We start from the raw sequence: 23,670 nt of genomic DNA, 5'->3' as shown, positions 1-23,670 counted from the left end.
GTTCATATAAGGTCAGAACTTGGTAATCAGTGTATCATGTTCCACTGTACCATTGGGTGTGTATTTTTGCAGACGCCCATTAATACATATATTTCTTGGTAATTCCTACCATCAACCATCATGGGGATGCCCCCCTTAAGGAAAATCTTGCCCACCTAACAATAGAATGCTGGCTACGCCACTGAACCGAAGGCTTATGGCAGATTCAACACAAATTGCATCTTCAGAAACCAAATTAGGAAGCACAAAGCAGCTCTGTCATTATTGTGGAGTTATTTCTCTTCACTTCTTTGCGGTGAAACAGTGTAGCGAAAAGAAGAGATTCAGAATGGGAAGAGCTGGGGTAGAAGAGGATGCTTTCTAGATCTCTTTCTGACCTTAAACACCTCGGAATTGTCTTTCATCTGTATTCATTTTTGACAGGGAATGGGAGGGGTGATCAGGGTGGGGAATCTGTCCTGATCAGTTAACAGCAGCAAGTGGGTGTCCCCCCCCCCACCAGTTGGCTGTGATAAAACAAAACTGAAACATTGTCCCATATGTCCAAATTTCCTTTATTTTGGTTATATTAGGCTAACAAGATGCTCAACCTTCAGGGGACCTTTACAGGGGCCTTTGAAGTACATTCCAATAGGAATCTCTAGAATGCATTCCTGTGGTTAGGTTAAAGTAGCTATGATGGAATTTTCTGAGAGCATTGCAGTTTCCGGGGCTTGGAATACCATTTACAGTAAATATAAATTTCTCTTTCTGATATATGCTTTTGTGCTTTGAAGTCGTTACGAGAGAGCAAGAAAATACCTCAAACACCCAACAACTTCTGGGGACTTTGCACCCTGGATCCCCCCACCATGGCTTTGAAATAAATTCAATACTTTCACATGTACTTGTGCTTTAAACTGACGGTGTGAGAATATCTGAAAATGCTTGTGACCGTATAGACCTGAAATGCATTCCAGAGAAATGTAAAGTGTAATTCTGACATTTCTGACATTTATTTTTGCATTCCAAAATCAGTAAAAAAGGCAAACAAGAACTATATAAAAGTGCTGCAGCTTCTGGGGTCCTGCACTCCCAGCCAATAACAGTGTACAATTGTAATTATAAACAAAGTTGCTGCTTTTCTTTGTTTGGTTTTCGAAACATTGCTCAGGTAGTCAGTGCTGCAAGTTGGTCTTGAAATGGATCAACATACCTCTTGAATAATGGTGATGAACGACCCCGGTTACATGGCATTAAAGTTTTGTCACAAGGGAAGAAAGTGTTTCCAAGGTGCATTTTTGCACTTCAGAAATCCCCTCCCCTTTACTTTGGACATTTCTAGTGCCTCCAATGGTTGTGATGTTTGCTGAACTACCATGAAATCTTCTGCCACCTCAGCAACGTTCAAATGTACCAATGCAAATTTGTGCCCAGTTTGTGCCATTACATAGTTGATATTGGCAAGATTTGGTTTTAATGATTTTCTCTCATTTCTTACTACAGTATCTCTAATTTCATTTTCTTCGGCATCATGGCACTTTACAAAACAAGGAAAAGGAAAAACAAAGAACAAAGATTTTAGTGTCTGTTACTTATATGTGAGTTTCATAATGACTAACTGAACCTTCCTTCATAATACTAGAATGTTTTGCTATCTCATCAGGGTTCCGAAATTAGCAACTAACATGCTCTACAAACTGAAGGTCGGGTGCACTTATAGGTTCCGCAACAATCCAAACATACTTGAATGAATGCCAATGCCCAGCATATTTAATCCCCCCCCCCCCCTTCCTCACTTTAGGCCATCTGGCTGTTCTCATTGTCAATGTTTGGTATTACTCAAGCAGGGGTCAACTAGCAGGTGGTCTCAATGGTGTAAATAATGTCACAGAACACCAAATTTTCTCTTCTTTGACTTCTTACAATTTTGGAATTTTCAAGTTTCAGGACAATGACTTTTGGTGCCTAAAGACTTACTTCACTGACTTTGTCACATTGGTTGTACTTATGTAAACATTATATACCAGTTGTTTGAAGATAGTGACATGGAGCAAGTGGTTAGAAAACGTGTGCACTAGTATAGTTTAATCATATGGAGTACAGAAAACACCCCAAGAATTGTAATATAGGATTAATGAAAGTTCCATAATTTATTCCATAGAAATAACATTTCATACAGTTTAAACATTATTTTTACTGTAGAAACATATGTGAGTATTCATACAATGATACAGGATGTGGAAGGGGTGTCTCAAATCAATCCTTACTCAGATACTTAAGTAGGGATTTTCCAAAGGAGGGACTTATTTCAATATCCTGGTGTTCTTCAGTAGAAGCAGGTGACTTCATATTTATAGACAAGATTTACTGTAGTTGTAAACACAGAACTTTTGGCCTTGGTTCATACATGAATTAAAACACAGCAGCTCTAAGTCTTGGTATATATATGAAAGTGATCAGCTGATGTTGAGGGAATTTCATGCAATTAAACTAAAAAACTACGATTACTAACTATTAGCCCATACTCCTCTAAATTACTATCAAGTTATACTAGGTTGGTGATGTAACATCAGCAATGTTCAGTGTATGGCAGTGTATGTGAAGGGACTTAAGTTTAACCTACTGTAGTTATCTCAGTAGCTTTATTCTACATACACTCTCATTGTTCCATTCATAGTGTCCATTGTTACACTTCCCTTGCCCGCTGTACACACTGTCCTTTTGTTCATAATATCACTCAGTTGAATTAATTTTTAGAGAAAGAGTGGCATGATTGGTGTCAGCGATGGTAGATAAATCTGTTCAGATTCTTGATCAATTGTTTTCCCGTCTTCAAGAATAACTTATGTCTAGATGTTTCAGCTCCTGCAAGATGGATTCCTCGGTTTGTAGTTTCTCCAGCTGATTAGCTTCCAACGGCTTGCCACTCTGCTGTTGCTCTTTTAATTTTTCAATCGCTTTTAGTTTCTATAATTAGAAAAAGAATTAAAAAAAGAAGATACATCATCAAGTTTAGACCGCACAATGACACGATAACCCATGATAACCCTCGATTGTGATGATTACAGCCTGGATGTCCACATTCACAGCAAACTACTGGTAGTTATAGTATTAATAAATGCAGCAACTGCAGTCTGGATGTCTACATTCACAGAAAAATATAGTAAAGTACAGTACTGTTGTACACTGCAGTCCCTATTAGACAGCATATCTTAGTGACATTGACATATGGGACACAATGAATAACTGCAAAGTGTTAATGCTGAACAGCATTTAACTTAAATATCACAAAACTATTCCTGAAACCTCAACACACCAAGAGGGCATTGACTATTGCCTTCTGAAAGTCAGTACAGGGGAATTATTAGAATGAGGCTTTACTCAGGGGCGTAGCCATGGTTTTTGGTGTGGGGTGTGGGCCGTCCTAGGAGAGGGGTATAAGGGGAGGGGTCGTCCCCCTCAATTTTTCGAAAGGGCTTAGATGCAAAAAGGTGCTATAATTATTTTTAACTACATTTGTGTACTAAAATTTTCCTTTTTCGGTACAAAAACTTTACCCATTTTGGGGAAAAACACACACAAAATAGTCAAACTTAACAAATGAATCGATAGAAAGGTCAAATTGGCAACCCGCAACTCTGGCATTCATCCTGTTTTCGTGTAGCCTTCATACTCATAGCTTGCAGACCATGTAGTCAGTGCATGTAGTAGCATTCAACATGACTCAATGCCCCAGTAGCCTCAGCAGGTTAATCAATAGAGGCACTCTGCCCCCCTCACCCCCCCCCCCCCTGGCTACACCACTGGATTTGCTCTTTCTTGCTGTGGTGTTTCTTAATCAGTTCTATGTGGTCTTTGATTATGGTGAAAATATGTATTTTTATTAATAAGGTCAAACATGCACATGGGTTTCATCTGCTGTGATTGCACGAAGATCCCCGTGGAAAAAGAAATATTCTACCAGGCACTAAATACTCTACCTTTTGCACAAATATTTATTTCTGCTGTACAACTACTGTAGATGTATGCATCCCGCAGTTCATGTAGTACTGTTAAAGCTTGGATAGTATTTAGAGGTAACATTAACTAGTAACCACACACGTTTGCGCTATAAAACCTATCAGTGCATGCTCATTGTCATCCTTACAACCAGCTTATTGTCTGTGAATGGCTTTCGACACTGTGTACTCATTCAAGTGGAAACATAGGCTAGCAAAACTGAGTGCCCCTTGACTACACTGTACTAAAGCCGCTCTAGCATAATGTCTACATTTGCATTTTACAGAGAAGGTACTGTAATTGAAGCAAGTAGCTAATGCAATGTTCACTGATATTTGCTTCACAATGGCTTGGTACACACTAATACTCAGTCCTACCTGTAAATGTTTTGTACATGGAGAACATTTGTATCAATTTGGGTTCCTTTTGCAATTTCCTTCCTTTGAAAAAGTGCAATAGAAAGCTTACTTTTAATTCTCTTGAGTATACATAATGAGAACTGAAACTATCTATATAGTGGTTGGTTGACATGAACCACCTGGTTGTCTTCACAACTACCTGCTTGCAATTGTTGTGCAAATTCATTTCCTTTTGCATTTTCCATTGAGGAAAGAAACAAGGAAACTTCCTACTGAATATACTAGCATAGTTTCTCTTCAGTGTTCAAAGTGGGAAATGGATATACAGTACCCAGATAAAAGTAACTGATTCATGTATGAAGTACAGTACTACCAGTCTTCTTAAAGTAACTGATTCATGTATGAAGTACAGTACTACCAGTCTACTTAAAGTAACTGATTCATGTATGAAGTACAGTACTACCACTCTTCTTAAAGTAACTCCACCCTGGGGAGGGGAAGTGGTTCCCTCTTTGAAAAGGCTTAAGTGTAAAATGGTGCTATCATTTTAACTGGTACCCGTACATAACTATAAGCTTACAAGTTTCAGCGTATGTTATCAAAAGTTAGCCATTTGGAAGAAAGTCTGAATCCTCCCTTTTTTCGAGATAAATTTACCACCATCAACACTGAATCATTATAGTTCCTGCCTAAAAAAAAGGGTTGAAGTTAACTAAAAGCAAGAATGATATCTTAGCTTCAATCACATCCACCTGAATCAAAGTTGGCAAGCTGGAAAATATTTGGATCCCCAACAAAATATCCTACTTTTAATCTTTGCAAGTACAGTGAAATCATGTGTGACTTACTTTCTTCAAAGTCTTAATCCTCTTATCCATTTCTTGGCTGACTCCCACCTGGGTAGGCGCTTCCTCTGGGGTCAAAATGTGAGTTGCCATAGCAATGGCATCCCTTTGTTCCTGGCTTCTAGAACTCGTTGACTGGAGAGAAAGCAATAACAAACAGTATCAGACACAATTGTCAATAGACATTGCTTCACAGAATGACAAGAACAGAGGAAGATGGGAGGGCGAGGGGGGTGAGGGGGGCGAGGGGGGAACCCCACCAAAATTGCATTGTTGTTTCAGTGACATGAGTAGTTTTTTTTTGGAATCAGATACACTTTAAAGGCATTGAAGACTCTCCCCAAACCGTGTGCGGCCATCTGAAAAAGTTAACTTTCCGTTGCTTGCAAGTGCCGCTTTGTTCGTGTCGCTACAAAATGCAGACAGTCATGAAACGTGATACCTTAATTGTAATCTTGAGCTGGACCTGAGATGTCCATCGCTGTATCGTTTGTATACTGTGTTGTGGGTATTGACCGCAGCTGTATTTACTGAATGTACACTAGTATCTAATTACCGACGGTAGCAAGCATTGCATGTATTTTCTGGGATCAATGGTGGTGTCTAACACTTCTGTTACACCTCATTCGAAACTAGGTCAGTTACCGGCATTAGACGTTTCTTTTTGCGCGAGTCTTTACACCCTTTAAGATTACTTCCTCGAGGCCCTTTGTTTTGTTTACCTAGATGCATTCTGTTGACCTCAATTAACCTTTTCACCTCCACTACACAAGGTAAGGACTGTTACTCTTTATCAGGCATCCTCATACTGATAATGAGATCAAAACTGAGCCTCTTAAATTTCTTTCTTGAGATACCATGTTTACTTGGTTTTTTTGGCATTTGACCTTTGCCCCTCCATTTAAAAATTTCACGCACCACCAACTAAAACAACAGCGACCAGACAAAGAATATGAGATTTGGATTCTTGAGAAGCCATGTTCAACATTTTTATCCAGGTCCAGATCCTGACTTCAAGCTGAGCTTTGCACTTCATTTCCAATGACATACATCATTTAACTTGGTAGGGAGGGGACATCCATTTTACAAAGTTTGCGTTCCCTTATTGAAATACGGTGTTTACTGTACATGGTTTTCAGTTTTAACCCTGCTTAACCTTTGACCTCCACCAAACCTAACTAATATAGGGCATAAACATACAATGTTGAAGATCCATCCCTGTTTTCTTTGTTGAGATTGTGTTTACAAGCAAGATGTCAAACACATGTACAGTATGTCAATGGACACACATGTAATTGGACACTCTTGCCATCATGACTACTACTGGTAGGTGCTGATTGTTTGTTTTGGCTGATAGTAAACCAAATAGCTCAGGTGTTGTGTGATTGTGTCCTTCGTTAATATAAACTTTACACTCAGATTAATGACTGATAAAGAAAACTGACTATTATGTAAGTGATTGGAATTGACAGGGTGGGTGAATAAGCTGTTCAATCATTTTGACCTACAATAATTCACTTGGAAATTTCAGTTTTATTGTTTTATGTTCTTATATATGAAATGGGTGCAATATTGTTCCAATATTTGATAACAATTCAAACACTGAAATCTTCTTCAACTTAAAGGGTACAGTATGAGGGCTCACTAAGTGTGACTTTTCCACCACCTTTCTAAAACCTATCCCTTCCTCCACATCACCCCTAACAAATAGTATATTGCTGTCTTCATCAAATGATGAACATATAAGGTTAAAAAAACAATTCCCTGTTTATTTACTGCTCAAGAAAACTGCCCTTCTTTTATCTTCTAACTCGAATATATTTCATCCTATCGAAAACAAACTAGGAAGTTCCTGGTATTGAAGTTCCTGGTATTGGCTGCTAAGGTTTGAAATATTTACTTAAATTCTTAATAACCTTTCAAGAGGAATACAAAGAGAATAATCAACCTTGTGAATTTTCTGTTACTTAAAACTGGGGGTAAATGTCATCAAGATTTCAACATGAGCCCAATGGTCACCATGGTCTCTTGCTTAGTGGAATATTAAAGTGTTGTACGCCATCACCCGATATAATATTTATGCCCAAATGTACCAGCTGTTAACCAATAACTGTATTTCAAGTTTGGATAGTCTAAATTAAGGTTGTGGAGCTAATGCAATTTTAAAAAATTGCTCCTAAGTTTGCGAATTAATGGTCCCTACTTGACTTGGCCCAAACAAAGTGGCTCAAAAATATATTTACCCCCTAAAAATTGAACTCCCAAACATGTGGGCCTAAATGGTCACAAAAATGTTGGGCCCCACAAATTTGGGCCTAAAGAATGAATCCCACATTGAAAATGCACCCTTAAACACCACTGCCATAACAGTTCACCTGCCTTAGTAGTACTGTACTGTAGTAGAAAGTTGAGTCTCGCCTATCCAACATGCTCAGTGATTAACCTTCGCCAAGTATCACGATCTTGCGCAAGGTTTATTGCTTCCTCGAAATTGTTAATGTTAACGTCCTTAAATTGCGATTTTATTTTTCCAAGCAAGGTAGTTCACCTGCCTTGGTCATTTTAATAGGCTCTTGTGGTAGATCGCAGGTAATTTGAGCCGTGCAAGTGACTTTTCCAGCTGGTTTCCTTTGCTAGGCTTGGCGAATTGGTTACGTAACACACAGGCTAACGCTCCAGAATAATAAGCTTGAAAGGTGAAGAAGTGGGCAGTGGTGAATAATCAACGGCAGTCTTACTAAAGGGGGGCGTATTTATAAATGTGGCAAACTGCATTGTTTTAGAGAATTAATGCTTGCACTACAGATGGTGGGAAGGCTGGCTTTTCACAATCAAGATAACTAATGACATTGCCATTGTGGAAATAAAATTTTGGCCCACCCTGCCCAAAAATGGGCCCAGATGGCCTACATATACCAGCTATTAACCAACAACTGTATACCAATTTGGCTGCATTGGGCTATCCAATTAAGTGTCAACATTAATGGTTTGGTCGGAATATGGAAACTTACAACTCAAATGCCAAATGCTTCTAGGGTGAGGCTCATAATAGAAGACTGCATTTCTTGATATCCATATTCTATGAATAAACTGTCCGAGTTCAATTTCATCAAGGTAGGTTTGTATTTAACTCTTCATGATCAAAGAATCATTCTTGATAACATAAGCTGCATTGGGTGGGTGGTAGGTTTCAAGATGACCTTGAGCAAAAACCATTAACGACACAATTTTAGAATCTTGTCCTACAAAGTTAGTGCAATACCAAAACTTGACCTCCACATACAGCCAATCAATAATCAATTAAAGGAAATAATAATACTTGAAATGGGTTGTGAATCAACAGACACCAGGGTCACCTTTCCTGCTGATTATGTAGAATGATTAACTTGAGATGCATTCAGTGGTTTCCGTGAGATGGTCCAGCTTGTTTTTCGACAAAAGACACGTTCATCACGTTTGAGCAATATATCTAAGTACTAAGTTTTATTCTTCTTTCAGTTTCGGATCCTCGAAGTACCTCGGATACAAATATCAATACGCACAATTTCTGGAAAACCTACTAAGAGGATACTCTCGCTGTCTATATTGATTGACAGTTACCAGGAATAAACACAAAAGATTTCCTGCAATAGTAACACATTATGGATTATAAAACTATATTGCAACTTACGGACTCAAACTGATCAAATTGATATTATCAAATGGCATTTTTAGAAAATGGTGAAAAAAGAGAAGATATCGTTACAGTTGGTAAGAGCTGGGGTAATACACTATTTGTCAACTGTCTGTACAGTCTGTGTAATACGGAGAGCAGAGGCATTTGTAGCAATCATTATGCCACTTTCAAAGTACTCTAACATTTTTTTAAATATTTGTAATATTTCAAGATTGTCAGTTGTACGTGTATATTAAGGCTAATTACAATAAAACAAAGCTTTATATATATATGTTGTACATTCTATAATATTATCAGAAAGTAATGGGTAGAAATGATGCCTTTGTGAGCAGAATGTTAATTCATGTAGGCGACCAAGTCTTGTAGGAGTAAGAATTCTGGGTTAAATCCTGTGGGTCATGATGGCTCACAGAAAAATTCTGGGTTAAATCCTGTGGGTCATGATGGCTCACAGATAAATTCTGGGTTAAATCCTGTGGGTCATGATGGCTCACAGAAAAATTCTGGGCTAACTCATGTGGGTCATGATGGTTCACAGAAGAATTAATTCTGGGTTAACTCATGTGGACCATGTTGGCTCGGGGGAAGGATGATTTCTGGTATGCTGTGGTTAATAACTCTCGTTTTCTCCAACAAATATCTTCCACAGATGCCTTCATCAACCTTTCCAGATATTGGAAATGGTTGCTATAAATGAGTCTACCCACTTGGAAGAGAGGTGCTCACCTTAACTGTCTTTTTGCTAAAATCTCTTAAATTACTACATGTAGGATGTCAAACATACATCCTTAATTCTAATTTCTGAGGCTTCAGTGTCCACTGACCTGTGCTATAGGCCACAGAGTGGTTATGGTACGCTACCACATTTCACTGAGGAAACTTGAACTTGACATATATGCCACAGAGTGGCTACTGTATGTTAACACATTTCACTGAGGAATCTTGAACTTGACATATAAGCCACAGAGTGGTTACTGTATGTTAACACATTTCACTGAGGAAACTTGAACTTGACATATATAGGCCACAGAGTGGTTACTTTATGTAAACACATTTCACTGAGGAAACTTGAACTTGACATATATATTTAAGCATGTTTTTTGTCTTCTAATAATTTGGTGCGATTTGATTCTTACATCCAAATAGTATTTTCGCTGTAGCTCATAATTAACTTTTAAACCATTTGTATGTTAACACATTTCACTGAGGAAAATTGAACTTGACATATATATATAAGCATGTTTTTTTTCTTCTAATAATTTGGTGCGATTTGATTCTTACATCCAAATAGTATCTTAACTGTAGCTCATTATTAACTTTAAGACAATTTTCACTTAAAATGAGGAGGAAATAGTTATGACAAGTTTGAAAATTGTACAGTTTTGTATTTTATATGTCAAATAATGTCAAATGCGCATACTGTAGTGTTATAGGCTGAAATGGGATCACCGAGACTTATCAGCTGACTAGTTTACCGAGCGGGGTAGTTGTCAAGTGGCACCATGTCTGGTAGCCGTGGCAGAGGAGGGTTCTGTCCCAGTTCAGGTAACAAACTCTAGTAAATAAACCTGTCATAATATCACTGGGTTCAGTTTTGGGTACCTTACAAGCAGTTTCCATATTACAGGACAATAGTGACAGTATGGTGGGTTGCTATTCTCTTACATCTGGGTCTCAAGGGGGTTGTACGAGCAGTGGTTAAGGGACCCCCCCCCCGGGCGAGACTGTCCCTGGAGGAATACTAATTGGACTATACCTGCCTGGACATTAAACTAAAATTTGTCAGTAGAGTAGACTTTGGATGTACTGGTAGCAGCCCAATGGTTTACATGATTAGACTTAAAGAGCAGATACTGGCAGATTAAGGTGGCTAGCAGAAGACAGCGTTTACTTCACCGCTGGGCATTAACAGGTTCAATAGAATGACACTGGGACTAACAAATGCCCAGCAAGTTTTCGGCAACTAATGGAGCTGTGTATGGGGAACAAATAATATCTCAATTAATGTTTGGTTTAACCCAAGATCATCATGTACCCCACTACTTGTGAGGAAGACATTGAAAGGCTAGGGCAGGTTTTTAATTGACTATATTTCACCTTTAAAATCAAACTGACGAAATGTCAGCTGTATCGAAAGAAGTTCACTCTCTGGGTCACGTGATCAGCCAAAGGGATGTTGAGAATGAAGTTAGATCTTTCAGGGGTTCGCAGGTTATTATCGTCGCTTTGTTAAAGGCGACTCTAAAATTGCACTCCCCCTCCAAACCTCACGCATGGTCAATTACACAGGAGGAAGAAGAAGAAGTAAGAAAGTTTCTCAGAAGGGAACAGGATGAGGAGGAAAGCTGTAACTGGATACGTAAGTTATATAAGCAACTAATCTAAATCATAAAAGAGTTATCTATTGCTTTCATATTCCAAAAATTAATCATCGACAGTTTCAGTTTACGATGAAACCTCTGCTCTTCTGTATCGTTGCTTTCTTCCTTAATTACAGGAACTGAAACTTTAAAATAAGTTAATAAAAGTTAACGAGGGGCCAATTTAGTGAGAATGAAACCCTCAGCTGTAAGTTTCTGAAAACTAAGAGCTTTCTGACATACTTATCAGGACATTTATATTGAACTCTGCTCAAATATGTTTAAACAGTAAATCAAAAATTAATGAAAGAAGAACAAAAACTAAGACACAACACAAATAACCTGGGAATAGACTTCCAAGAACAAGACTAAAGACTTAACTTTGTCACTCTATGTATGGCTATTGTATGCATCAACGTGAACACTGCACCACAATCTATGTTTGATTACAAAACTTGCAAAAACAAAAAACTTACAAAATTTACATGAGAAAAATATTCAAGTCTACACTAAACACATTTTTCAGCCCCTCCCACAACTAAATAAGTTTTGAGAGACTTTTTCCTTAACAACTAGAAATGGGCAGGAGTGTACTGTACATTCGCCATTTTTCAAGGGGATGTGGATTGATTTTGAGATCGATCCAGCTTTTTGGGACTTAACTGTAATGCAGTGGCCAAGCTAAATATACACCCCTCCTTAAAGGGTGTGATGACTCGCGCACAAAGAAACGTCGCATGCCGCTAATCTGACCTAGTTTCCAATGAGGTGTAACAGAAGTGTTAGACACCACCATCGATCCCAGAAAATACACTCAGCTTGCTACCGTCAGTAATTAGACACTAGTGCACAGTCAGTACATGCAGTACGGTCAATACCCACAGCACAGTGTACATATAGCAGCGATGGACATCTCAGGTCTAGATAAAAGATAACAAGGTATCACTTTTTTCATGTCTGCATTTTGTGGCGACACAAACAAAACGTCACTTGCAAGCAACGGAAAGTTAACTTTTGATGGACATACGCGGTTTGGGGCGATTCGTCAATTCCTTTAAGTGACTTTAAAGTAAAAGACATCTCTGAAAAGAGAGTGACAGTTCTCTGGACTGTCTTCTAAGCCCTGGTCTTGATTCTGGATACTTCAGTTGAAGTGTTTTCGGCTATTTCTTGCCCTCTTGATGCAAGTTTAAACCGCAGAAATACATTTCAGACAGGAATGTAGTTCTGCATTTTATTATTTCAAACCTCCTTTTGGGATTGTTCCTGGGTGCCTCCTCCCCTTCCCTGGAAGACCTAGCAATCTGTTTGCCTATTATTACCTTAGTCTCGGAAATTTGGACGCAAGAGAAACAGAGAGATCCGTTTCATTTTTGTTTCTTTCTTCATATCTGTTGTATTACCAGGCTGATATTGTTCATGGCAATAAAACCACCACGCTGCTTACTGTATCTTGTAGGCAATGCAGTTTTTCCACCTCTTTTCTTAGTATCCCAACACATTTGTTGACTCATTACCCTGGTAAGGTTTTCCAGCTCCTGAAGGACACTGAAGTGCAATTAAGTGGTAAACTGATGGATCATCTTTCATTAGTGTCAGTGGTTGGAGATGGTGTGTGGTTAATATTCCCAGCCCATAAGCCAACTGGTGGTGACCTTCACCTGAGGTCACATCTGACCACATTGCTTATAAATACCAAGGTTCCTTTCCAGAGAGAACAGCCACAAACAGTAATGTGGTCAAATAATTAATATTATTATCACAATATTCACTCTGGAGTACTGTTAATGGAGGTCAATTGTATTGACTTAATTATATTGAGTCCCATCCTATTTCAGCTTATGCATTTCACCCTTTATCACATGGATTTGCATTCCCTTGTACGCAGTGTTACATTTGCAATTATTTCTTCGCGGTCCAATTGACCATGTGCTTCAGTAAATGTTTTTCGTGCAACGTTCGTTTGTGTGGAAACTACTGTACTTTGTGTATCGTCAAAGTAACCTCGTTTGATTTTTTTTAATCGACATTGCATAAAAAAGCGATTCACATAGTAATACTGTAATTTTCAGAGATGATTGTTTGCAAAGAGCCCAGGATAAATGTTGGAAAAGGTTTTGAGGATTTGCGCATGTGTAGTTGAAAATGAAGTGCAGAAGTACAGTGAACTGTGGAACTTAGCGTGAGATATGCGCACTGCAGGTACAGGGATTTTTGAAGAGTTGGTTGTTGAAATGCTGCAAGATCAAAGCATGGAGCTACAGAACTTCAGAGTTGCACGAATAGGGAAATACAAGGGCAGATGAATGGGATGGGAGGTAAAAGTTGGCTCAAATGGCAGGGTGGGCGAAAGGAGGGGCAGGCCGGGCCGCCCCTGTCAAAAGCTAAGGCACTGAGCCATCTGCCCTATATATTGTGTTTAACATTCACAAAGTACAGGCAGTGATACAACACTACTCTAGTAACAGTAGATCATACAATTAACGCATTGGTGCTCGATTACAGAATGCAAACTTTTTGGGGGCTTGCATCCCAGGCACGCAAACTTTTTTTCTCTAGTAACATTACTGCTTTGTTAGTTTTGTTGCTATCATTTGGACAACCAAAAAATCCTTCGGACAACCAAAATGAAGGCAAGGTTGTCCAAAGGATGAGCCCTGTATTGAGTACATTTTCTCCTGGTTATAAAATATGTTTGGTACATGTTTGGAGTAGCATACTGTACTGTAAGCATCACAATTAATGGTATGCAGGCCTGCGCCACTTTGGGGGTGATACTTAACACAATATACTCCTTTTACAACTAGACTGAAGTTACATACAGTAGTTTAATAGAACAATATAAGGGGTTTGTAATCATTCACTGCACCCTTACAATTAAATCAGAATCAATGGATCAACTGTAACCCTCCTCCCCTCCCTTCCCCCCCCCTCCACTCCCCCTCCCTTTCCCCAATCATTAAACCATCCTTTACAGTTTGCCTTATCGTATTCACAGCCAAGGCTCTCGTACACATACAAACACACACCACTTGCAGATCGCATGCCCATACCATCATATTTACTTTGGCCTGCGACAAGGGATCATTGCATTACAATTTTTATATTTTCAGCATGTGTGAAATCTCTGATGAGGTATCTAGTAAACTACTTGTGGGAATTTTGTCTCACACAGTTTTGTAGGTTTAATGCCAATCCTGGAACAAAATTACCTTTGTTCATTTAAGGATCTCACAGGTTGCTTATTTGACAACCCTTTTATTATACAACAACATCAATAGGTTTTGTTCCTGTTTCCTATGTGACCATTATCATGGGCGTTTACTTCACGTCTGATTGAATTATCTTTATAGATATAATAAGAACAAGAAATAATGAAAATCATATCAGGACATCGTTACATGTGCAAGAGAGCTGGTTTTGATAGATTGTGTTTTTGTGCTTAACGGTAACTTTTTGGTTCCTAATCTGGCATTTATTGTTCCTCCAGTGTCTGGCCTGTTCCTTCTGTTGTAATGTCTTTAATTTGTTTGCTGCAAAATTTCGGATGATTCCTTTTGATTGGGATCTGAAATTGTCTGATTTAGTGTGCATGTTGTTGTTTGCATGTGCATGAGCCCACTTATTGTGGATGTTAGTGTCTTGAGTTTGATCCATATTTAGTAACATATATACTGATCAGCTACATAAATTTGTCTCTTTTCTAGCATCCTCTTCTTATATCTGGAAACTATATGTTCTCTTAAGGAGTTTACAAACTTTGCCGGTCTGTTTTTTACTTTTTCAGAATAGTTTTGACACTATTATCTTGCACAACAATGTTGTGGCCCCTGTTTTTTTTAACAATATTTCTTTCCAATCAAATTTCATAATCTCACGATTCTCTGCCATCCGTCGTATCGAAAGCTCTCAGATACAGTTTACAAAAATCTGTGTGCATAATGAGAGGATATTGAAGCATCACTTTGTACATGTATGGTCAAACTATTCAATTACGTAAATACACCAATTGACTGTTCAGCCCTTCTTACAATGCTAAAGAACCAGAAGAGTACTCGTCAGCAAAGCTTCAACTCTGTGGTCCTCTAACGTGCCCACCCAGAATTCCAGATCATATTAATTCTCCCCCCTACCCCCACTAATGCAGGGCTTCTGACTTGAATTTAAGTGAGTCCCTAGAAGACAGTGAGATAGCTGCTTTAATGTGTTTGGGGCATAGGCATGGGCATCATTCAGTGCATAAAGCAGACATAGATTGGGTGCACTGGACCAGAAATCTCATAATCATTCTGATTGAGGCCTAAGATCAAGGATGAGCCTGGGGTAAAAAAAAATTTACAAAAATTTGGCAAAAATTGCAGTATAGTCCACAGTTTACCAAACATGAAAAATAAATGGATCCAAATTATTTTACATGTGTTATGAAGGGGAGTGGATGTACTTAATTTAGGATTACATAATTGTCAAGCCTGCCTATAGAAGAACAGTCCTATTCAAGTTCACTCCAGTATTAATCATTTGTTACTTGATTGCATAATAAAGTACTGCAAACATATGATTGTAAACACAAGTGCTCTAATGGCTGGTACTACTTTCCTGTGTGAAGACAATTTCGGTTCGACCTTTGAAATAGTACAATGTGTGTTTAATCATGAATTTGTGCAGAGGAGCGTTCAGTACAAGGCTAGCATTACCAAATCAGGTAGATATTCAATCTCCCCTGTTTGTGGCCAAAAACAGGGGACTCCAGTGGTAATTGCTACAGGCAGGGAAGATTGTAACAAGAGAAATCCTCAAGATCCTTTAACAAACTGCCATGGTGATCAAATGTACTGATTTTGATATATGTACCCTGATTTTGATATATGTACCCTGATTTATAGGTAAACTGATTTAGATATATATGTATCCTGATTTTGATATATATGTATCCTGATTTTGATATACTGTATATGTACCCTGATTTTGATATATATGTACCATGATTTTGATATATACCCTAGCTGGTTTTGATATATGTACCCTGATTTTGAATTTATGTACCCTGATTTTGATATACATATTTACCCTAGCTGCTTTTGATGTATGTACCCTGATTGTAAAACAGCCCATATGTACTACACATGAAGCTGACAACCAGAAAGAGAAAGTGTTTTTTGGTTCTGATGCTAAGAAGGATTGTCTATTGACCTAATGCGGCAACATACACAGGAAGGTGCCAGGAATCAGATATCATATTGAACAAGTCTATTTAGCGACATATAAAAACAGATACATGTATGATGTACTGTATGAATATTAGCGAGGTCAAATTTTATGATCTCATAAGCATGTATACAGCAAATTAGACTATTTCAGAGATATCTGATTAAGATTTTTATGCTCACTGATTAATATTCATGATATGCAAAACAATAAAATACTGTACACTGTTGGTTTCATGAAAGTAGTATGACAATAACTAATATGCCAGCGCTAAAAACCATTGAACATTTGGTTCTTGTCTTGTGTATAAAAGCCATTTCTTGCAATTTGATGAAATATTTATGACAAATTTGGAGACATTATGAAACTGTGATTATTATGTACATTGTACAACATCACCATACCAGTGTGAAGAGTACTAAACCCCGCCCACTCATTTAAATTCATTAGGATGGGAACCACAAACAATAGGGCAGGCACATCTACTCGTTATGGCACGCTCATCTACCAACCAAGTATGACATTGATTCACCTTGTGGTTGTTGAGATATCGTGTCTACAAGCTAGCCATCACATACATGCCCACACACCCACACACCCATACACACATGTTTGTATTACATTCAGACCAAAGACCCCATTGTATTTTTCATTGTTCAAATCCATGTACCCTAACCTTAACAATATCCCATACAAAAGAATTCTTCTGAGAACGTGGTGATTCTTTAGAAATCACAACCGAGGACCTGAAATTCTCTGAAGTCCTCGGTCAGAGAGAAAAACAAATGCATGCATGCTCACCAGCATGATTGCAAAACTTACTGAGCGTATGGTTTCATAAAAAAAATTGTTAACAGGTTATTTTGCAAAGATTTCACACTGATTGGGAAACTTGCTGTCATAAAAAGTACAATCCTTAAATTATCTGTATTTTGTATGCAGTCACTTTACACTATGTCAGGAAACCAAAGTACCGGAGGGTCAAGAGTCTCATACGGTCAGGTTACAGACCTTATCGACTGTTTAAGCAAGAAACTTTATACTTTGTGGGAATCAATAATTTGATACGAACTTCCTGCAAAGAGATTATGATGGTATTTCATTCTGTAGTTTTGTTTTATTTGGGCAGCCCTTTTGTGCTGGATTGACAAGTCCATTAAACCTAGTTTTGAGTAATTACTCAATAATTAGATTGCAATTGACAAAAAATACATCCTCATAAACATTTTTAACAAATGCATGATAATTACAAATTATGAATGTGCTTTTATAGTTTCAATACCTTATCATGAACCCCAGACACTCTTCATTTTAGTATTAACCATATATATGCAAACTGAAAGATTTTCAAGTTGTCATGTGGATTTGTTGGGGCATTTCAGTATGAAATACAAAATCAACTATACAAACCTGCTTTAATGTTCATTAAAAAAAAATAATACGAAATGATGTTAAATGTTGACCTGCAGTTGTTGGTCCTATTCCAGAATATCTTCAATACATGTTAAAAGGATGAATATAAGCAGAATTTTGGTACGAAATATTTTTGAACGCATGAGTGGTTTGAAGGTATTCAGAAGGCAAGACTGCGTCATAATACTGTGTGCAAGAAGTCAGGTATATATTGATGGCAAGGCGCGGAAGTCGGTGCAAGAAATAACAAGACTGCGTCATAATACTGTGTGCAAGAAGTCGGATATATGTCGATGGCAAGGCGCGTAAGTCGATGCAAAAAATAACATGACTGCGTCGTAATACTGTGTGCAAGAAGTCGGATATACGTCGTTGGCAAGGCGCGGAAGTCGGTGCAAGAAATAACATGACTGCGTCGTAATACTGTGTGCAAGAAGTCGGATATACGTCGTTGGCAAGGCGCGGAAGTCGGTGCAAGAAATAACAAGACTGCGTCATAATACTGTGTGCAAGAAGTCGGATATATGTCGATGGCAAGGCGCGGAAGTCGGTGCAAGAAATAACAAGACTGCGTCATAATACTGTGTGCAAGAAGTCGGATATATGTCGATGGCAAGGCGCGGAAGTCGGTGCAAGAAATAACATGACTGCGTCGTAATACTGTGTGCAAGATGTCAGATATATGTCGATGGCAAGGCGCGGAAGTCGGTGCAAGAAATAACATGACTGCGTCGTAATAATGTGTGCAAGAAGTCGGATATATGTCGATGGCAAGGCGCGGAAGTCGGTGCAAGAAATAACATGACTGCGTCGTAATAATGTGTGCAAGAAGTCGGATATATGTCGATGGCAAGGCGCGGAAGTCGGTGCAAGAAATAACATGACTGCGTCGTAATAATGTGTGCAAGAAGTCGGATATATGTCGATGGCAAGGCGCGGAAGTCGGTGCAAGAAATAACATGACTGCGTCGTAATACTGTGTGCAAGAAGTCGGATATATGTCGATGGCAAGACGAGGAAGTCGGTGCAAGAAATAACATGACTGCGTCGTAATACTGTGTGCAAGAAGTCGGATATATGTCGATGGCAAGGCGCAGAAGTCGGTGCAAAAAATAACATGACTGCGTCGTAATAATGTGTGCAAGAAGTCGGATATATGTCGATGGCAAGACGAGGAAGTCGGTGCAAGAAATAACAAGACTGCGTCGTAATACTGTGTGCAAGAAGTCGGATATATGTCGATGGCAAGGCGAGGAAGTCGGTGCAAGAAATAACATGACTGCGTCGTAATACTGTGTGCAAGAAGTCGGATATATGTCGATGGCAAGGCGCGGAAGTCGGTGCAAGAAATAACATGACTGCGTCGTAATAATGTGTGCAAGAAGTCGGATATATGTCGATGGCAAGGCGCGGAAGTCGGTGCAAGAAATAACATGACTGCGTCGTAATAATGTGTGCAAGAAGTCGGATATATGTCGATGGCAAGGCGCGGAAGTCGGTGCAAGAAATAACATGACTGCGTCGTAATACTGTGTGCAAGAAGTCGGATATATGTCGATGGCAAGGCGCGGAAGTCGGTGCAAGAAATAACATGACTGCGTCATATTCCTCCAAATATTCATTGATAAAGAGAATGAATAACATCGACCAGTGTTCATCTATGACCATTAATTTGACAGGCCTCTCTTGAACCCCTTTCGGGATACCAAACCATCACGCCAAAATATACAAATGAAATCTTACCGGTTCGATAGACTTGGCTTTGGCTTTAGCCTCTCTTTTCCTTTTGTTTTTCTGTGCTGACTTTGACAATGGCTGTTCTGTAAAAGTGGAAGCATTTGTGAAGTATTATAAAACTCTGCATTTTACACTTGAAGAGGAACTGGACAAATATGTATATACAGGGTAATGACAATTAAACAAACTCACAGTTGTTCACCTTTAGTGTGCCTGCCTAGTATTTTTCTGACAACTCAATTTCTTTCCACACTGCAAAATGCTAGATCACAGACTAGTTTAATACCTTAGAGAAGATACACATTGCAAAGTCATACCTGTAGTCAAAGTGTCTACTTCTTAGAATTTGTAAATATGTTTCATTACCATTATAACTGGTGGTAAACATTGCAAGCATTTTTTTTAAAGATTCAAAATTATTAAATATACATATATCACATATATATGAGGATTTCATAATGCTATTGCATAATGCATTTAGTGTACTTGAAGCAGAACTAACATGTTCCCAGCATGATATGAAGAGATACATCATACGAAATATAAATGGTTCGAAGCACTGGATCAACATTGACTTGAATTTTGAAAAAGAGTTGGTAGAAATTAACTTCTTCCTGCAGCTTGTGTTAGGGATATGGCAGAATTTAATAGCAGGTACCTTTTGTCTTCAAGGAAGTTTAACTATCAGGAAACATCACCAGAAAATCACTCTCAGCTAAACTGATTTGCAGCTAAACATAACATCATTGACCTAACACAATATGCACCCAATATTCCTTAGCAATGAAAGTGATTAAGTGCAAACCTTGTTGTTCAGTTCAGGTTGGCACCTTTTACAAAATAACAGCTAAAAGTAATCAGTACCATTTTTACTGTGGGGTGTTCAATATAGCACTTGCTTGTGATTTTCCGCTCTGTTTGGACTGTGGCCAGGAATCAAATCATTCAACATTTTAATGATATTTTTTTGCAGTCCATTGTATATGACATGGTAGTGCTGATAGCCAACTCTTTCTGTTGTAGTCGATTAATCGCATAGCTCTTCTCGCGATTACTTGGTTAGAGTGATAATGTCATCACTGTCATTTTGAAATGGAGAAATACAGTCTAAACAAATCTTAAACACTGTCTTTATTTGTTCTTTCGTGTCTTAATGTGTGGTGTCTAAATCATGTTAAAACATCTACTGAACGAAACTGTGAACAACTTTCAATCTACAACCTTTTTTAAAATCCTTCAAATTAAATCAAAAACCTTTGAATGAATCTACGAGGCTACTACAACTACACTTATAAGAGCAAATGCGCAAGCAATGAATAGATGTAACAACTCGTAGCGGTGTGATGATTAGTATGCAAGAGTTTTCTGTAAAAGGTCATTCAACGTTCTAGGCTAGGCTCTAGCCTAGCGCGATAGCTGGCACATATTTTGCAAATTGAAATTAAACTACACCGCAATAGGCACCTTGATCAGACATCAGATAAGTGTGAACCAGGCCAGTAATGAAGTAATTATAAACATGTTTGAAGAAATGACAAATACTTTGGCAATCATCAAAGATTATTAAGTTACGAATTTGCGATTACAGTATGCGCAATGATCAAACATTGCTATATGAGCTTTGATCTCTGATGACCCTATGACCTTGATCTCTGACCCCTATGACCTTTGATGTCAGTTTTGTACCCTGTCAACAACAGACCACTCTTAACAAGTGTCATTAGAATTAGATTAAATCCCTAAGAGAAGCATTTTATAGGATTAAATGTTTGGACTTTTGGCAAAATTTGCTGATAAAGTTAAAACAATGGCTTGTATGTAGTTGATTTGCATGTGTCCTGTGTGTAAAAGTTTGCTTTTTAAGATCATTATCTATCTATGTCTCAAGCCACAACTGTAAGGGAATAGTCAACTTCTAAGCCAGGGAGTTGTGAGGGTTGAGACTGAACAGCCCTTGATTAGGCAATACAATCTGATACTATGCACCAATGGATTAGGATGGCCTTTCAGTAACCTGTGTTTCCATGCCCAAGTGTGAAAGTCCTTTAAAGAAAGGCACTTCCCATTATATGACTGCACTTATATACAGGTCTTTCACAGCTTGGTCATTACTGGTGCACAGCACTAAACTACTCATTCATCTGCCTGTGATGCATGGGTAGTTCTCTATACTGCCATACAATATTCGCACTGTTTGTTCGAACAATTATTACCCTTGAAGTTACCTTCTGCCTTTTCTAATGACTAATGACCAGACAGGATTTTCACACTTTTGAAACTCAAATGGTTCAGACATGAATAGGGCAGACTACTTGGGTTCAATGAAGCATACCAACAGTTGTAGAGTTAGAGAATGGGGACATCACAGCAGAAACACTAACTCTAAACATTGTATCTTGTTTCCTTATAACTCCCTGTTACAACACAAATCTTCAACAATGGGAAATAAATGTCCAATAGGCTTCGTGAGAAAATCACAGAATTCTGCTGTGTCTTTACTTCAAACCCAAAACTGGACGATATACAATATATGGATCATAAAATAACACAATAATTAAAGCTAAACATAACAGTTTGGAGACATTACATCTAGAGTAGTTTACTAACCAGGGGCATCGGCCTGCTTCACATGGCCTGGAGCTTCGTATGAGTCTGCATGCTATGTATAAACAGGAAAAGAAACAAAGAGACAAATTCACAATTTAAAGAAAAAAATAAGGAACGAAAGGGTGTCATCCATAGTTTATCATGTCACTTTAAATGTGTAGAAACAGAAGAAATGAAGAATAAGATATATAATACTTGCTCTAATTATTAGGTTTGTTAGCAGTAAGGTGCGCAAACCAGGGTTTGGGAGATCCATGGCCTCACCTTCCATCGTCAGCCAGGGGGGGGGGGGTGGTGGGGAATTGATTCAGCTGGGGGATGGTTACATTTGTTAACTAAATCATTCAGGGCCCCCCACCCCCATCCCCTCCTCCACCTTTGAAAAATCCTGTGCACACCACTGGTTGTTAATGTATGTAACTACCATCAACACATGTTATATATGCATATATGGACCGATCTCGATTGAAGTATTATCTATGTACATAAAATCATTTGCAGGTTGTACACTGATTATTTTTTTCCAATGAAGCAATTTTTGTGTTTCAAAGAAATTTCATTTTTTCAAAAGCAACACATTGAAGATATGCCTAATTAAATGTCGTTGTTTTCACTTTTCAGACACCTGATCTTGCATGTAACGGTAGTGTATGCTACTACAAAACTTTGGAAAAATGTAACAGTAATAACAATATACAGAGGATATGAAACCAAGAGGGAAACTTGGTCAAAGAATAATCAAGCACATTCATATTTCCGTTATATCTTTCATAATCTGACACCCCCAAGCGTCTAATCTTTGGTTTGCTGAAGCTCAGTGAAATTGTGAGTACAGCCTGGAATTTATAATATGTAATGATAACTGAGTAATGAGCTGATTGAAATGCAGGGCTTTAATATATTTCCTGTACTTGGCACTAACTAGAAATTATATGTACATCTTACTCTGAAGCTTAGTGAAATTGTGAGTATAGCCTGGAATGTATAAATGAATATGTAATGATAACTGAGTAATGAGCTGATTGAAATGCAGGGCTTTAATATATTTCCTATACTTGGCACTAACTAGAAATAATAGGTACATGGTACTCTGTAGATTTTCTTTTGAAGAATTGTTTTAATGGAACAGTAAGTGGTGCAGTTTTCAGCAAGGAACATTGTACTGTTACAACTCTGTGAGGTTTCTGTTCAGCACACTCATGAATGGGAATTTGGAGTTGAGTGTCATGGGAATGGTGGCAGTATATACTAATCTGTTACCAAGCCATGACAGGCTACTCCATGAAATGGATTCTGATGATATCCCTGACTTATGATTAATAAACAAATATCAAGCTAAAACACACAGAGTAAAGCTAGTCTTACAACAAACAAGATATATGTTATATCTGCATATATATCATTCGCTTTTTCATGTGTATTTTTGATACACCATGGCTCCCAGTACACACAAATGCAAACAACTACACATCTCCAATGAAAAGGTC

At 38.2% G+C, this 23,670-nt stretch overlaps 1 protein-coding gene across 1 annotated transcript in view; it reads right to left on the bottom strand.

Moving 5' to 3' along the window:
- Window positions 1–2,108: 2,108 nt before the first annotated feature.
- LOC139975322 (eukaryotic translation initiation factor 2A-like) overlaps window positions 2,109–23,670 on the bottom strand; it is a 40,120-nt gene continuing 18,558 nt past the window's right edge. Inside the window, exons 15-18 of the mRNA XM_071983165.1 lie at window positions 22,184–22,235; window positions 19,583–19,659; window positions 5,189–5,320; window positions 2,109–2,949 (exon numbers count right to left, since the gene is read on the bottom strand). Of these exons, the coding sequence (XP_071839266.1) occupies window positions 2,815–2,949; window positions 5,189–5,320; window positions 19,583–19,659; window positions 22,184–22,235 (396 nt within the window). The 3' untranslated portion in view covers window positions 2,109–2,814. The remainder of the gene's footprint in view (window positions 2,950–5,188; window positions 5,321–19,582; window positions 19,660–22,183; window positions 22,236–23,670) is intronic.

This window comes from Apostichopus japonicus, chromosome 10 (genome assembly GCF_037975245.1).
Source record: "Apostichopus japonicus isolate 1M-3 chromosome 10, ASM3797524v1, whole genome shotgun sequence".
Lineage (NCBI taxonomy): Eukaryota > Metazoa > Echinodermata > Holothuroidea > Aspidochirotida > Stichopodidae > Apostichopus > Apostichopus japonicus.
Note: the sequence above shows the minus strand (reverse complement) of the source record. Positions and strands in the feature narration are given on the sequence as shown.